The 15,718-nt window shown below is 37.5% G+C and overlaps 1 protein-coding gene across 1 annotated transcript in view; it reads left to right on the forward strand.

Annotated features, from left to right (window-relative positions):
* The window catches only part of TMEM38B (transmembrane protein 38B), a 64,738-nt gene that overhangs the window by 27,955 nt on the left and 21,065 nt on the right, over window positions 1-15,718 (forward strand). The window contains exons 3-5 of the mRNA XM_088838239.1: window positions 4,452-4,636; window positions 6,189-6,276; window positions 10,726-10,843. Coding sequence (XP_088694365.1) covers window positions 4,452-4,636; window positions 6,189-6,276; window positions 10,726-10,843 — 391 coding nt within the window. The remainder of the gene's footprint in view (window positions 1-4,451; window positions 4,637-6,188; window positions 6,277-10,725; window positions 10,844-15,718) is intronic.

The raw sequence follows: 15,718 nt of genomic DNA on the forward strand, positions 1-15,718 counted from the left end.
AAGTATCAGTTATTATATAGTGCACATTTACATAACTGAGACTGCGTTTTTGTGAGGAAAAATACAACAAAAAGTAAAGTTATATAAGTCTGTCATTTTGTAATAGTCTTTTTCAGAGAATATACATGAAGTTATTAATTTGTTAGAGTAATGAGAGCAAGAGAAAAGCTATCTTATTGGACTAATATGAACTGCATTTAGTTTATTGCTCTCTTTTGGCTTGGTTAAGGTACCCTGTTTTTGGTAGTCAGAGGAGGGGAATGAAGGGGGAATGAAGGCAGAGTTCTCAGTGATTAATTGTGGGAAGATCAATTCTTGGTATTAACGTAAATTCTCATTTCATCTTCCTATTTTAACTGTTTCAACTTTCCTTTGTCAGTGGCCTCGTGTCCTGTTTGTATCCTGTTTTAGACTAACTTTTGTTATTTAGCACTATTCCTTGTCTTTTTTTTGTCTCTGTTAATCTAAATGACTTAAAAATATATGAGAAATAAATTACCTTCTTGTTCCATTTCATGTTATGTTGAAGTCCTTCTTTTCTGATATGTTTTCTTTAAGCGCTTTAAAGTTAAAAGTTCCTTAGATGCTACAGTTTTAATTAAAGGTGAAATTATAATCTTTACAGAAGGAGGAACATGATTCTTTAATGAGTGTTGGTTGAGTGAGTCATCAAAGGAATTTTAAAAAGCTAACGTGTTATAGAGAGGGAATGGCTGTTTAGGGAGCCAATGGTCTGATTTGCATACTTGTAAGGGCTGATACTCGGAGAAGGCAATGGCAAGCCACTCCAGTACTCTTGCCTGGAAAATCCCATGGATGGAGCAGCCTGGTAGGCTGAAGTCCGTGGGGTCGCTAAGGGTCGGACACGACTGGGCGACTTCACTTTCACTTTTTACTTTCACACATTGGAGAAGGAAATGGCAACCCACTCCAGTGTTCTTGCCCGGAGAATCCCAGGGATGGGGGAGCCTGGTGGGCTTCCGTCTATGGGGTCACACAGAGTCGGACACGACTGAAGTGACTTAGCAGCAGCAGCAAGGGCTGATACTAAAGCTGAAACTGCAATACTTTGGTCACCTCATGCGAAGAATTGACTCACTGGAAAAGACTCTGATGCTGGGAGGGATTGGGGGCAGGAGGAGAAGGGGACGACAGAGAATGAGATGTCTGGATGGCATCACCAACTCGATGGACACGAGTTTGAGTGAACTCCAGGAGTTGGTGATAGACAGGGAGTCCTGGCGTGCTGTGATTCATGTTGACGGAGCGACTGAACTGAACTGAACTGAACTGAAGTCTATGGAGCACAATAAACAATTCTTCTTTTGCCCTGTGGCTATTTAACACTTGAAATGAGAACTATTTTTGTTTGAAATATTACTGTGGTATAGTTATACTTTAGAAATATCTGAAATGCAATAAAGACTTTTTTTTATTAGAAGTAGCAGTAATTACAGATTTTTAGACCTTATGCCAAAATGTCACATATCTGGATATAAAAACTCCAAGATTGGGACTTCCTTGGTCGTCCGGTGGTTAAGATTCAATGCTTTCACTGCAGGGGGCATGGGCTTGATCCCTAGTTAGGGAACTAAAGATCCTGCATGCCCCAGGATGCATTTAGAAAAAAAATGTCAAGATTGCTCTTGTAGTAGTTTAGGCTTTTAACTCATGTTGAAGATAGTTTCTGTGTGGAGAATGAAAATGGGGTCATTTGTATTTGTTTTGTTGTGTTTTTGTTTCAGTATTTTGAGCATACATTATTTATATTTTATTTAAAAATAATACTTTAAAAAATTGCTTAAGTGTAACTCTTTTCTTTGCCTGGCACCTAACCTACTTCCTGGAAATTTGTTCTACCTTTAAAGAGAGAATTTAAAGAGAGGCTTTCAAAATATTATATAAACATGTAAAGTTTTTATATCATACCAGTCATTTTCAAAAAGCTTTTAACTATTCTTAGGTAATTTATTTATTTATTTAAAGCTCTTTAATTATCAGATGGTTCTTTGATTTGATATATTTTGTGTTTTGCCTCCTAATTTATTAACTGTTAATAAATGATTTAACTCAGGGCTACTTTTTATTATGCTGAGTTTTAGGTGAAGGGGTAACATGGTGAATGATTCCTACCATTAAGGACTGTTATAATTTATTATAAAGAAAAGGTACAGAAGAACTATGTTGAATATAGGAACCATCAGAATTTAGTCTGAACTGAGACTATTAAATAAAACTCCCAAAGTCAATGTATATGGTAGTATTTGAGTGAAATCTTGAGGAAAAGGAAGAATTGGTAAGTGGAGTTGAAGAAGAGAGGGTGCTTCAGGCTGAACAAATCATTGCATCTTATATTTGGTCTCTGAAGTAATGTTTTGGTGAACAGGTTTCATATTCCATGAATACTTTTGGTCATTTGTATTGATGAACCATGAATTACAATAAGTTTAACAACTTCTTTTAGAAAAGATACAGTAAAAAAAAAAAAAAAGAAAAGATACAGTACCTTTTTTAAAGCACTATATTCCTCATTGCTTCAAGATAAATATTCTGCTTTAAGCACAAAATTGTCTGCCAGAGAGTATTAGGAATATGGGGGTGGGGGAGTGCTATGTCTTCCTATCAATACTACTGTTAATTTGTTGAACAGATACTTAGAACAAATGAAGCTGCAGAAAATAATTCACCTGAGGAGTGAATTATTCTTAAACTAATATCACAATTTATTTGGTTGAAACTTAAACTTACTCAACTGAGTTGAAGAAAAAGCTTCATGTTCTTTTAACTGTATGAAAATGTGTTTTTCCTTTACATGAACGAATCTGTCTCGTTGAGAGCTATGACCTTTCTCTGTATCGGTTGCAGTTTATAGACAAAGGGGCACAGGTAAAGATGTAAGTGGGGATGAAATGCTGCTCCTTGCTCAGATACCAAAGGCTCTTTTCTAATTCCAAAGGCACTCTACCTAGAGAGGGCTTCCCTTGTGGCTCAGCTGGTAAAGAATCCACCTGCCATGCGGGAGACCTGGGTTCAATCCCTGGGTTGGGAAGATCCCCTGGAGAACGGCAAGGCTGCCCACTCCAGTATTCTGGCCTGAAGAATTCCATGGACTGTATATATAGCCCATGAGGTCACAAATAGTCGGACACGACTGAGTGCCTTTCACTTTCTATCTAGAGAAACCTCAAAGCAGAAGAGATTATCAAGTTCAAGTTCAGTTGCTCAGTCCTGTCTGACTCTTTGCGACCCCATAGACTGCAACATGCCAGGTCTCCCTGTCCGTCACCAACTCCTGGAGTTTACTCATACTCATGTCCATTGAGTCGGTGATGCCATCCAACCATCTCATCCTCTGTCATCCCCTTCTCCTCCCACCTTCCATCTTTCCCAGCATCAGGGTCTTTTCAAGTGAGTCAGTTCTTCTCATCAGGTGGCCAAAGTATTGGAGTTTCAGCTTCAACATCAGTCCTTCCAATGAACATTCAGGACTGATTTCCTTTAGGATGGATTGGTTGGATCTCCTTGCAGGCCAAGGGACTCTCAAGAATCTTCTCCAATACCACAGTTCAAAAGCATCAATTCTTTGGCGCTCAGCTTTCTTTATAGTCCAACTCTCACATCCATACGTGACTACTGTAAGACCCATAGCTTTGACTCGACGGACTTTTGTTGGCAAATTCATGTCTCTGCTTTTTAATAAAAAATATTATGCCGTCTAGGTTGGTCATAACTTTTCTTCCAAGGAGCAAGTATCTTTTAATTTCATGGCTGCAATCACCATCTGCAATGATTTTGGAGCCCCCCAAAATAAAGCCTCTCACTGTTTCCATTGTTTTCCCATCTATTTGCCACGAAGTGATGGAACCAGATGTCATGATCTTAGTTTTCTGAATGTTGAGTTTTAAGCCAGCTTTTTCACTCTCCTCTTTCACTTTCATCAGGAGGCTCTTTAGTTCTTCACTTTCTGCCATGAGGGTGATTATACACTTGCTGTATATTGTTGTTGCGTTCAGTACTTAGCTTCTAGAGTAGTACGGACACAGATTAGGAACTTACTGCATATATAGAGTGCTCAGTACAAAATTTATACTCCTCTTTCATTATGAGGAGATTTTTGGCAGATTTTTTCATGTGCTTCATGTGATTTAAAAAATTCACTTTGGAACTTCCCTGGCAGTCCAGTGGTTAACACTCTGTGCTTTCCTGCAGGGAGCATGGATTTGATCCCTGGTTGGGGAACGAAGATCCCACATGCCTTGTGGAGCAGCCAAAAGAAAAAAAAAACAAAAAAAAAAACTGACTTAATTCAATCTGTGGTCTTCTTGCAGTCAAATTCCATGTTTATTTGGATAATTCCATTTGTTGTGTTTTATCAGATTGTTATTGCTGATATGCTAGATTTTTTTTGTTCTGATTACAGTCATATTAAAATATTTAAATTTTAATTTCAGGTATATTGCATTTTTTTGCCCATGTGACCTAATTTCCCAGGGATACTCATTCCTACCTGTTCAACTCTTGGCTGCGGGAATGAAGGAAGTGACCAGAACTTGGAAAATAGTAGGTGGAGTCACACATGCTAATAGCTATTACAAAAATGGCTGGATAGTCATGATAGCTATTGGATGGGCCCGAGGTAATATAAACAACATGTGTTCATAAATATTCTGTAATTGGTATACTACAAATACTGAATGGTTCTTTAGTTACATTAATGGGGACCACATACTTTAATAACAGAGACTTCTTTGGAATATGAAAGCATTGTTTCTATTGGCTGGTTAGTTTAATTCAAAACTTTCACTCTTAACTAGTACTAGTCATCAGCCATTATTTTACACCTGATTGTCTTAAAATATAGAATATTTATTATTGGTTTGATTAATAGCTGTAGCCAGAGAGATTCATAGTTAATTAAGGTTTAGCTGCCACCATAAATAAAACAAGTTTACATAAGAAATTATGTGGTTTGTCTAATTAAAGAAACTTTGCTCTTTGTTTTTTCTGGAATTTTTTTCCATCTTGAATAATCTGAAATAGTAAATGTGGTCGATTATGGATTCATGTTCATTCTATATTACCTACCTTTATTGTTCTTTTGTAAGTTGAAATTAAATTTTCAATCTGTTGTTACTGCACCTAAAACTAAAATCAGAGAAGGAAATGATAAAGCAGAGGAGTTTATTTTTTCAGGTCAGAAACAAACCTCAAGTTACATCTCTGTCTGAGGCCCCAGTTTTAACCTTAATTGTAGTACAATCGACAGCTGCCATGAAAGAATTGCAGTTGTCTCAGTACCACGACTGAAGCGACTTAGCAGCAGCAGCAGTTCAGTTCAGTTCAGTTCAGTCGCTCAGTCGTGTCCGACTCTCCGCGACCCCATGAATCACAGCACGCCAGGCCTCCCTGTCCATCACCAACTCCCGGAGTTCACACAAACTCATGTCCACAGAGTCGGTGATGCCATCCAGCCATCTCATTCTCTGTCGTCCCCTTCTCCTCCCACCCCCAATCCCTCCCAGCATCAGAGTCTTTTCCAGTGAGTCAACTCATCGCATGAGGTGGCCAAAGTATTGGAGTTTCAGCTTTAGCATCAGTCCTTCCAAAGAACACCCAGGATCGATCTCCCTTAGAATGGACTGGTTGGATCTCCTTGCGGTACAAGGGACTCTCAAGAGTCTTCTCCAACACCACAGTTCAAAAGCATCAATTCTTCGGCGATCAGCTTTCTTCACAGTCCAACTCTCACATCCATACATGACCACGGGAAAAACCATAGCCTTGACTAGACGGACCTTTGTTGGCAAAGTTATGTCTCTGCTTTTTAATGTAGCAGTACCATAAATGTACAAAGCAACTTTTTTCTTCCTCCTAAGAATTATAGCTTAGAATTTTAAGTCAGGAGATTGAATTATGGCTTCATTTCATATATTTTCTCAAGAATATTTGGTTAAGTATTCTTGTTTCGGTGGCTCAGATGGTAAAGAATCAGCCTGCAGTGAAGGAGACCTGGGTTGCATTCCTGGCTTGGGAATATCCCCTGGAAAAGGGAATGGCTACCCCTCCAGTATCCTTTCCTGGAGAAGTCCATTGACAGAGGAAACTAGTGGGCTCTAGTCCATGGGCTCGCAAAGAGTCTGCCATGACTGAACAACTAACACATTCCTATCTCCTCTTGGTCTTTTTAGGTGCAGGTGGTAGCGTTATCACGAATTTTGAGCAGTTGGTAAAAGGATGTTGGAAACCAGAAGCCGAGGAATGGCTGAAGATGTCCTAGTGAGTTTGTATAGACTATACTGAGATGTGGTCTTTTATCTTTAGATTTTAGCAAATTATTTTTAAAACATTTTTGGGACTCTAAATGTGAATGAAACGAACAAATAGAAAGAAAAATAAAATGATAATGGGAAGAAAACCAGGAAACTTTTTTTTTTTTTTCAGAAAGTCTACTGTCTTAAATGTAGCTTTAAAAATAAATACTGATGACTTTTTCTGTGGGTTCCTCCTCCTAGAAAATAAAAGCAAACAAAAGCTCTTGGATTGTTATAGAATTGTGGGAAGAGAGTGTATTTATGAACTGAGAACAGGAGCAGACTTCTCTGGAATCAGTGGCAGGCTCTTGGCATTTTCATTAATGGCGACATCATCGCCCAGATTCCAAATTATTCATAGTTCTGGTAGTAAAATGTCAAACTTATGTGAATAGTCAATACATTATCATAAAGCTCTGTTAGTTACTTTAAAAATGAGAGTTGAGTAACTACATACAAAAAATAAGAAAAAGAGGAAATAACCTATTCTCTACAATAACCCTTTCTTGTACAATTCAAACTACCTTTTGCACCCATTTAGGAGACTCTAATTGTTAGATTTCTCTACAGACACTGACCCAATCAAATAAGTCACAAATGTATTCCTGATGCAACTGAAAATGAGATAGAGAAATATAGTTACCATTTGCACAATTCAGTAAGGAAAAACTTAGGCTTTAGTGGCCATAATAAGCAAGGTGAAATGTAAAATAAACTCATTAGAATGGATTAAAAATGAGGGTTGAGAAGTAGTATGAATGATGAAGTATGTGTTTGAATGGACCAGTAGATTTCAGGATGTTTAACTTAGAATGTATCCCTTAAAGCTTGAATGAGGTAGTTTAGAAATAGAACAAAGGAAGCTTTGATTGATAAATAAGTAAATAAGTTATAAATAAGACATTAGTGAAAGGGGACATTTTTCTCATTTTGAGTATATGCTTTGAAATTTCTTCCATGATTCTCAAGGCTGTAAAACTGAAATCAAGTTGTGATTCTCCTGTGTTTAAAACCTTGTAGTGTCTCACCCAGCTGGCCTCTCATACCCTCCAAGATATGTGTCTCCACCACACCCAATTTGCTTTGACTTCAGCTCTCCCTTGCTCACTGCACTGTATCCTTGAACAGGCCAGGTGTTGTCTGTTTTAAAACTAACTTCTCTCTCTGTCTAGAATCTTTTTCCTAAGGTGGGTAGCTCCCTTATCTACTTTGCTCAAAGTAGTTTTTCAGAGTTTAGTTTCTCAATGAGGACTATCTTACTTAAAATTGAAACACTTCCCTCTATTCCACCCCCCCACCCAGCATTTATCATATTTTATAATTTACTTATCCATTATGTTTGTTTTTCTCTCCCCTTGGCTTCCCCTCATGCTTCAAAGAATACCAGAGGCCAAGTACAGGGATTTTTCTCTCTTTTGATTGCTTTTATATCTGGAGCGCCTACCACATAGTAGATAGTCAGTAAATGCTATGTGAATGATTGAATGATTAACAGTTTGTCAAGTGAAATCATGGGGTCCATTATGATATTTTGTGTGTGTGTGTCCATTATGATATTTTGTGTATGCATGTATGTGTGTGTGTGAAACTTGCAAAATAGTAGGGGGATGTGTGTGTGTGTGTGTCTGGAAATATTAGCTGTTCAGGCGTGTCCGATTCTTTTGCTACTCCCCTGGACAGTTTGTCAGGTGAAATCATGGGGTCCATTATGATATTTTGTGTCTGTGTGTCCATTATGATATTTTGTGTATGCATGTATGTGTGTGTGTGAAACTTGCAAAATAGTAGGGGTGTGTGTGTGTGTGTGTGTGTGTGTGTGTGTGTGTGTGTCAGTGGAAATATTAGCTGTTCAGGCGTGTCCAATTCTTTTGCTACTCCCCTGGACAGTAGCCCACTAGGCTGTTCAGGCGTGTCCGATTCTTTTGCTACTCCCCTGGACAGTAGCCCACTAGGCTTCTCTGTCCATGGAATTTCCCAGGGAAGAATACTGGAGTGGGTTGCCATTTCCTACTCCAGGGGATCTTCCTGATGCAGGGATTGAACCTGTGTCTTGTGTCTCCTGCAACGGTAGGCAGATTCTTTACCAACTCTGCCACATGGGAAGCCCATGTGTCACACATGGTGCTGCTGCTGCTGCTGCTAAGTCACTTCAGTCGTGTCTGACTCTGTGCAGTCCCATAGACAGCAGCCCACCAGGCTCCCCCGTCCCTGGGATTCTCCAGGCAAAAGTACTGGAGTGGGTTGCCATTGCCTTCTCCATGTGTCACACATAGGAAGCCCTAACGATTTTTGAAGATGTTGTATCAACAGAATCACTGTCAGGTTGAACTGAAAAGGACAGAGATAAGATAAAAGAATTCAGACTCTCAGAATTCTGTGGTTAGTAACAGGCTGATAAAACTTCTTAGCTGTAGACATATGCTACCATTCGGGGAAAAGGAAGTATGGCTTTAAGGTGGGAATTGTGGTCTTAGAAACCGAGGCTAAACCCATAGGCTGGAGTCACAGGTGAATAAGTCAGAGTCATGAGTGCAGAGATTAGAGCTGCAAACTCAGAGGATGGACTCCCTTAAGCCACAGAGAGTTAGTCCTGGGCCTTGAAATCTAATGGAATTTGACCTGCTGAATTTTGAAATTGCATAGGTCTGTGATCCCTTTTTTCTTTACATTTTCTCCCTTTTGGAATGACAGTGTCTGTAGCTGTTATCTTTTGCCTGTTCTGCTGTTGTATTTTGGAAGCAGATAGCTGTTTACTAGATTCACAGGAAATTAATAAGCGTAAGAATTTTCTGAATGCATTCTGATCTTCCTAACCAATCTCACTGTCATCTTAATCCCAACGCTGTTTCAACTGCCTGCTCCAATTTGTTGTTTACACAATCCTTGCTCCTCTGATTCATTGCTTGTGCATTTATGCTTTAAGAGAATACAATCCAAAATGCAGCATCTGTATGCTGAGGTGCCCTTGATGAGGCACTCTGTTACAGAAACTGAACTGTTAGAAACAGAGTAGCAAAATGACTTAAGACCATGTCTTAGTGGAATTAACCAATTTTTAAATCTCATCCTTTTAAAAAAGTCAGTTTGGTGTACATTTTATGATATATACGTGCACATATATGTGCATAATTATAAAATAATTGATATATATTAAGGAGTGTCTTAAACACTTTTACCATTAGAGACACACAGTCAAAAAGCTTGTGGATCACTGTCCTAAAACAGGAACGCTGCCCAGTTATTGGTAAGCAAGATCCAAATCCTGTTACCCCAGCCTAATTCTGTTTTGGACTCAATCCTTAGTTTGTACTAATTAAAGAAAGAACTTATTTTTCACAGAGTTACTTATAGGGGCTTTTACATTTGTTATATTTTGGAGTATGGCTTTCTGAGAGTTTATTATTTTTTTCTAGTTGTAAGCATAAACAACGAGAAAATGATGTCACTGAGATACACTTTAAGTGTGTGGCAAATATATGACATGAAAATAGTACTTCTTATTTGTAGATTAATATCTTATTATAGACTTTAAATTTAAGATATTGGCTAATGCTGTTTTTGTACCAGAGTTAGCTAAATAATGTGCTGGCGCTGGCTCATGCTGTTTTATGAGAGCGATTATGCACAGCAGCCTGAAGTGGGCTGTGGGAGTACAGTTGGCCTTTGTGTATTAGGTTTCTGCCTTTGTATATTAACCAACTGTGGACCAAAAATATTTTTTAAAAATTCCAGAAAATTTCTGAAAGCAAACTGAATTTTTCATATGCTGAGAGCTTTTTACATAGTATTTATATTGTATTTACAACTGTTTACATGGCGTTTACATTGGTATTATAAATATTCTGGAGATTATTTACAGTTTGTGGGAGGATGTGCATAGATTATATGCAACCAAATCAGTTATATAAGGGACTTGAGCATCAGTGAGTTTTGGTATTTGTGGGGGGTCCTGGATCAAATTGCCTGCGAATACCACAAGGTATTTACACTGTGGAAAATGAGGTACTGCTACAAATCAAGACTTTCTTTTCCATTCCCCATCCCACTCAAGGAGCTTGGTTAGCACTGTAAGATTTTTCAGGATTAATATGCTTTTCTCAAATGCTATAGAACGTGGGACTTTCGAATCCTTTTGAAACAATGTTATATGGTTAATTCAGAAATATTGCATATAGAAAAGCACTGTCTTTATCAGAAAGTCACAATATGTATGAACATTCTAAAATCTGATTCTTTATGCTGAGAAGAAGGGTATTTAACTTTATATAACTCAGCATTTCCAAAAGTATGTAGAATTCATTTTTGTGTTACATCTATTAATAACTCATTTAATTAATATTTTGAGAATATTCTGAGAAATATAGAGATAAATCATGCTTATTACTTACTGAGTTAAAATGTGTTTTATTTTCAGCCCTGCCAAGGTAACCCTGCTGGGATCAGTTATCTTCACATTCCAGCAAACCAAGCATTTGGCAATATCAAAGCATAATCTTATGTTCCTCTTTACTGTGTTTCTTGTGGCCACGAAGGTAGGTGTTCAAAGTAGCAATAAATCAGTATTATAGATTCTGTGTAGCCAGAATTCTGCATAAGGCAAGTAACAGAAATAATTATTTTGTATGATAGTCTAAAGATATCAGTTTTGGGGAGTTTATTCAGCACATCCATGACTTACTGAAACATAGCTCTTCTGTGATTCCTCATCTGATTTATGCTGAGACTATCGTGAAGGATTTGCAGATAGCCTTTTAATACATCTGCCTGCAATGCAGGAGACCCGGGTTTGATCACTGGGTCAGAAAGACCGCCTGGAGAAGGGAGTGGCAACCCACTCCAGTATTCTTGCCTTGAGAATTCCATGGATAGTGGAGCCTGGCAGGCTACAGTCCATGGGGTCACAAGGAGTCAGACATGACTGACTAACCCTTTGACTTTGTAATACGTTGGAAGCCAGAGAGTAGTGGAAATAACTAAGGCTAATCAGAGACTGCAAAGTATTGTGTCATTTGTAAAATGAGGTAGTTGGTGTAGATGTTTTCTGAAGTTCTTTTAAACTTTTAATATTTTTATATTAGTACATATTTGTGGTTAATCTCTTTAATTACTATTGCCTGATTGGATGTTTTATCCCTTCTTAATGATAGGAAATAGTATGATATCATAGGCTTTAGAGTCAGGCAGTCTTAAATTCAAATCCCAGCTTTGTTGTCTAATCACTGAATAGGCAAGTTACTTAATATCTCTGAGTCCTGATTTCCTCATCTTCACTGTACCGATTGTTGACAGGATTGGAGATGTACTGTGTCTGACACATCTTATGAACTTTACTTGCAACTTTATGATGAAACTAATTCTGATCATTATTCTTAAATTTATTATATATTGTTCACTGGTATACAGTTGATTTTTAAAGTATTATTTAAGCCTGGAGAAATCTTATAGATAACTCTGTGTCAGCCTCGATATTTTTGGCTGAAAACATACCTATGAGATGCTTAGAAGGAAAACAGAATATGTTATATAAATTTATATATATCTTAGAACCAAATCACTGTAGAGATCTTTTTTTTTTTTCCAGTATTTTCTGCAGTAGAGGTGATCTGTGGTGGTTGTACTTCGGATGTCGAAGGCTAAATCTCTTCATATGTGCCCTCTTCTTCCAGTCATTAAATTTTGAGCTGTTTTATTTTTTTGGTAATACCTTTACTGAAGTATATTTTACACACTATACAATTAATCCATTTAAAGTGTTCAGTTCAGTGGTATTTAGCACAGAGATGTGCTGCTGTTACCACAATTGATATTAGAACGTTTTTATCACCCCAAGATAAACCTCATACGCATTAGCATTCCCTTCATGTTTTCCTCATTCCGCTCAACTGTAGGCAACCAGTGATCTACTTTATGCCTCTCAATTTGTCTATTCTAATATTTCATATAAATGAATTCTTAAGTGTTGGACCAGTGGGAAGTCCTCCCCAAAAAAATCTTTTTAGAAAATGATTTCTCTTAGAACTGCATTTTGGACAGTATATGTGGTTTTTATATAATTGTATGTTATCATCTGATATCTGTTGAGACTTCATTTTTATTCTGTTATTGATGAGATTTTCTAATTATTATTTGTATGTGTGAAAAGTAAATATATTCTTTATTTTGAAGGCATAGGGAGTCTACCTTTATCTACATATATACTTGTTCGTTATGTTTCAGATATATAGTTACATTTTCCCTGTCTCATTTATTAATTTTCTTCCTTTCAGAGAGAAGTATGTTTAATTTATCCTTTCTTCTTCTCTTGTTTTTTTTTCTTCTGTTCTTTCCCTCCCTCCTGTCTTTTTATCCTCCTTTCCTTTCTTCCATAGTTCAAGCAAGCTGAACATTCTTTGAATGTTCTGTCCTCATGAGGTGGAGGGGGGTCCCAGTTTCTTTCAAGGAGGACTTAGTTCTATTTTTCCCCACTTTCAAAAGTCCTTTGTGATTGTTAAAACTCAAGTCTCAGAGGAAAGAAACTTGTGCCAACTGAGACTCTTGGTATGGGGAAGGCACATGGGCTTTGGAATTAGACAGACATATGTTAAAATCTAGGCTTCACAATTTTGAGTAAGTCATTTATGTTTCTCAGACTAGAATTATACATAACCCGGGGGATATATTTTGACATTATATATAGTCATATTATAAATATGATACATTATGTATCATTGATTAGTCTCAATGTTAATTTATTTTAAATGTTTTAAAGTTGAATAGGAATATGTTACAGAATAGAATCTAAAATTCACATACATTTTTAAGATAAAAAATGACATATTTGGCTTGTCTTTGGTTGTTTTTTTGGCTATTGGGATATTTGTATATTGGGATATATTTGGCTATTGGGATTCCCTGATAGCTCAGTTGGAAAAGAATCCTCCTGCAATGCAGGAGACCCGTGTTCTATTCCTGGATCGGGAAGAACTGCTGGAGAAGGGATAGGCTCCAGTATTCTTGGGCTTCCGTTGTGGCTCAGCTAGTAAAGAATCTGCCTGCAATGCAGGAGACCTGGGTTTGATCCCTGGGTTGGGAAGATCCCCTGGAGAAGGGAAAGGCTACCTACTCCAGTATTCTGGCCTGGAGAATTCCATGGACTGTATATCTGTGGGGTTACAAAGAGTTGGACAAGACTGAGCGACTTTCACTTCACTTGGTTATTTCGGCCAAGTTTACTTTCTCCCACCAGAGACAACTTGAGAAAAGTTTCAGAAGCATGAAATATCTTTTGGTTCCTCAGTGTAAGACATTATGTGAAATAGTGTAATTGAGAAATAAAGCAAAAGGAGACAGGAGTGGTCAAGAATGATTAAAACTAAATAGAGGCTGTTGAATTTTGAAATTAAGAGGTATTTGGTAACCTTGGTAAAAGTAGTTTCAATGGACTGTTAGAGAATAGAAAAATATTTTTAATAGACAAGGTAAATAAAAGGAAGTAAAGACAAAGAGTATAAACTACTCTAAAGGGATTTAGAGTCGAAACAAAAACAACTTGGGAGAGCAGTTTGGCAATATCTGGCAAAGTTGAAGATTTATGTATCTTCTAAGTTAGTAATTCCATTTCTGGTTGTAACCTATATGAGTCTTGCAGAGTATACAGTACAGAGCTCAGCTTTATTGGGCTCTCTTAAAAAATGTTTTAGCTAAGAATAATTTACAAAAAACTTAGGAATAAGCTCCTTTAAAAATTAAAAAAAATCAACTTTACTGTGGTATAGTTTGCATAATAAAATACACTCATCCTAGAGTTTCAGTAAATCTGTGTACCTTTGTAAGCACCACCACAACCACGATGTGGAATGTTTCCATTCCGTGAGAACGTTGCTTGTGCTCCACTCACGGAAATCCCAGCCGCCACCCATGGTGAGAGCATACAGTGTGCATCTTTGGTGTCTGGCTTCTTTTGCTCAGCAGAAGGTTTTTGAGATTTACCCATGTTGTTGCATATTCCTTTTTATTGCTAAGTAGCATTATATTCCAAATTTGTTTATCTAAGGGGAGTAAAAAAGTTGGCTTAAAACTCAACGCTCAGAAAACTAAGATCAGGGCATCTGGTCCCATCACTTCATGGCAAATAGATGGGGAAACAGTGGAAACAATGACAGACTTTATTTTTTTGGGCTCCAAAATCACTGTAGATGGTGACTGCAGCCATGAAATTAAAAGACACTTGTTTCTTGGAAGAAAAGTTATGACCAACCTAGATAGCATATTAAAAAGCAGAGACATCACTTTGCCAACAAAGGTGCATTGTAGTCAAAGCTATGGTTTTTCCAGTAGTCATATATGGCTGTGAGAATTGGACTATAAGAAAGCTGAGCGCCGAAGAATTGATGCTTTTAACTGTGGTGTTGAAGACTCTTGAGAGTCCTTTGGACTGCAAGAAGATCAGCATTCATCCTAAAGGAAATCAGTCCTGAAGGTTCATTGGAAGGACTGATGCTGAAGCTGAAACTCCTGGCCACCTGATGCGAAGAACTGACTCATTTGAAAAGACCCTGATGCTGGGAAAGATGGAAGGTGGGAGAAGAAGGGGATGACAGAGAATGAAATGGTTGGATGGGATCATCGACTCAATGGACCTGAGTTTGAGTAAACTCCAGGAGTTGGTGATGGACAAGAAGGCCTGGCATGCTGCAGTCCATGGGGTCACAAAGAGTCAGACACGACTGAGTGACTGAACTGAACTCAATTACCTATTAATGGATTTTGGATTATTTCCAACGTTTGATTATTTGACTAAGGTTGTTATGAATGAAGCTGCTATGTATATGTTTACTTTGTGTGGAGATATGTTTTCATTTCTCTTGGATAAATAGAATTAGTGGGTCATATGGAAAGCTTATGTTTAACTTTTTAAAAAATTTATCTTTAATTGAGGTAACATTGGTTTATAACACACAAGTTTCATGTGTGCATTGTAATTCTACTAGTGTAAAGACTACAGCTGTATGCTCACCATCAAAAATTTACTTTAGGGAATTCCCTGATCTTTCAGTGGTTAGGACTCTATGCTTCCACTGCTGGGACCTGAGTTCAATCCCTGGTGGGGGAACTAAGACCTCACAAGCTGTGCAGTATAGCCAAAAAAATTTTTTTTAATTAAAAAAATATATTTTCCATCTGTCACCATACAGTTGATCTCCTTTACTCATTTTTCCCTCCTACTTTGTATGCTTTTTCTATCTTTTCAGAGAAACAACTCTTAGTTTGATCTTTTCTATTGTCTTTTGAGTGTGTTTTGTTTCCATTTTGATCTTTATTATTTCCTTCTTTCTACTTCATGTTCTTTTTCAAGTTTATTTTGGTATAAGGTTAGATTGTATATTTGAAACTTTTCTTGTTCCTTGAAGTAGGCCTTTAGTGCTATC

This window comes from Moschus berezovskii, chromosome 7 (assembly GCF_049115385.1).
Source record: "Moschus berezovskii isolate FMDL1 chromosome 7, NW_MosBer_1.0, whole genome shotgun sequence".
Lineage (NCBI taxonomy): Eukaryota > Metazoa > Chordata > Mammalia > Artiodactyla > Moschidae > Moschus > Moschus berezovskii.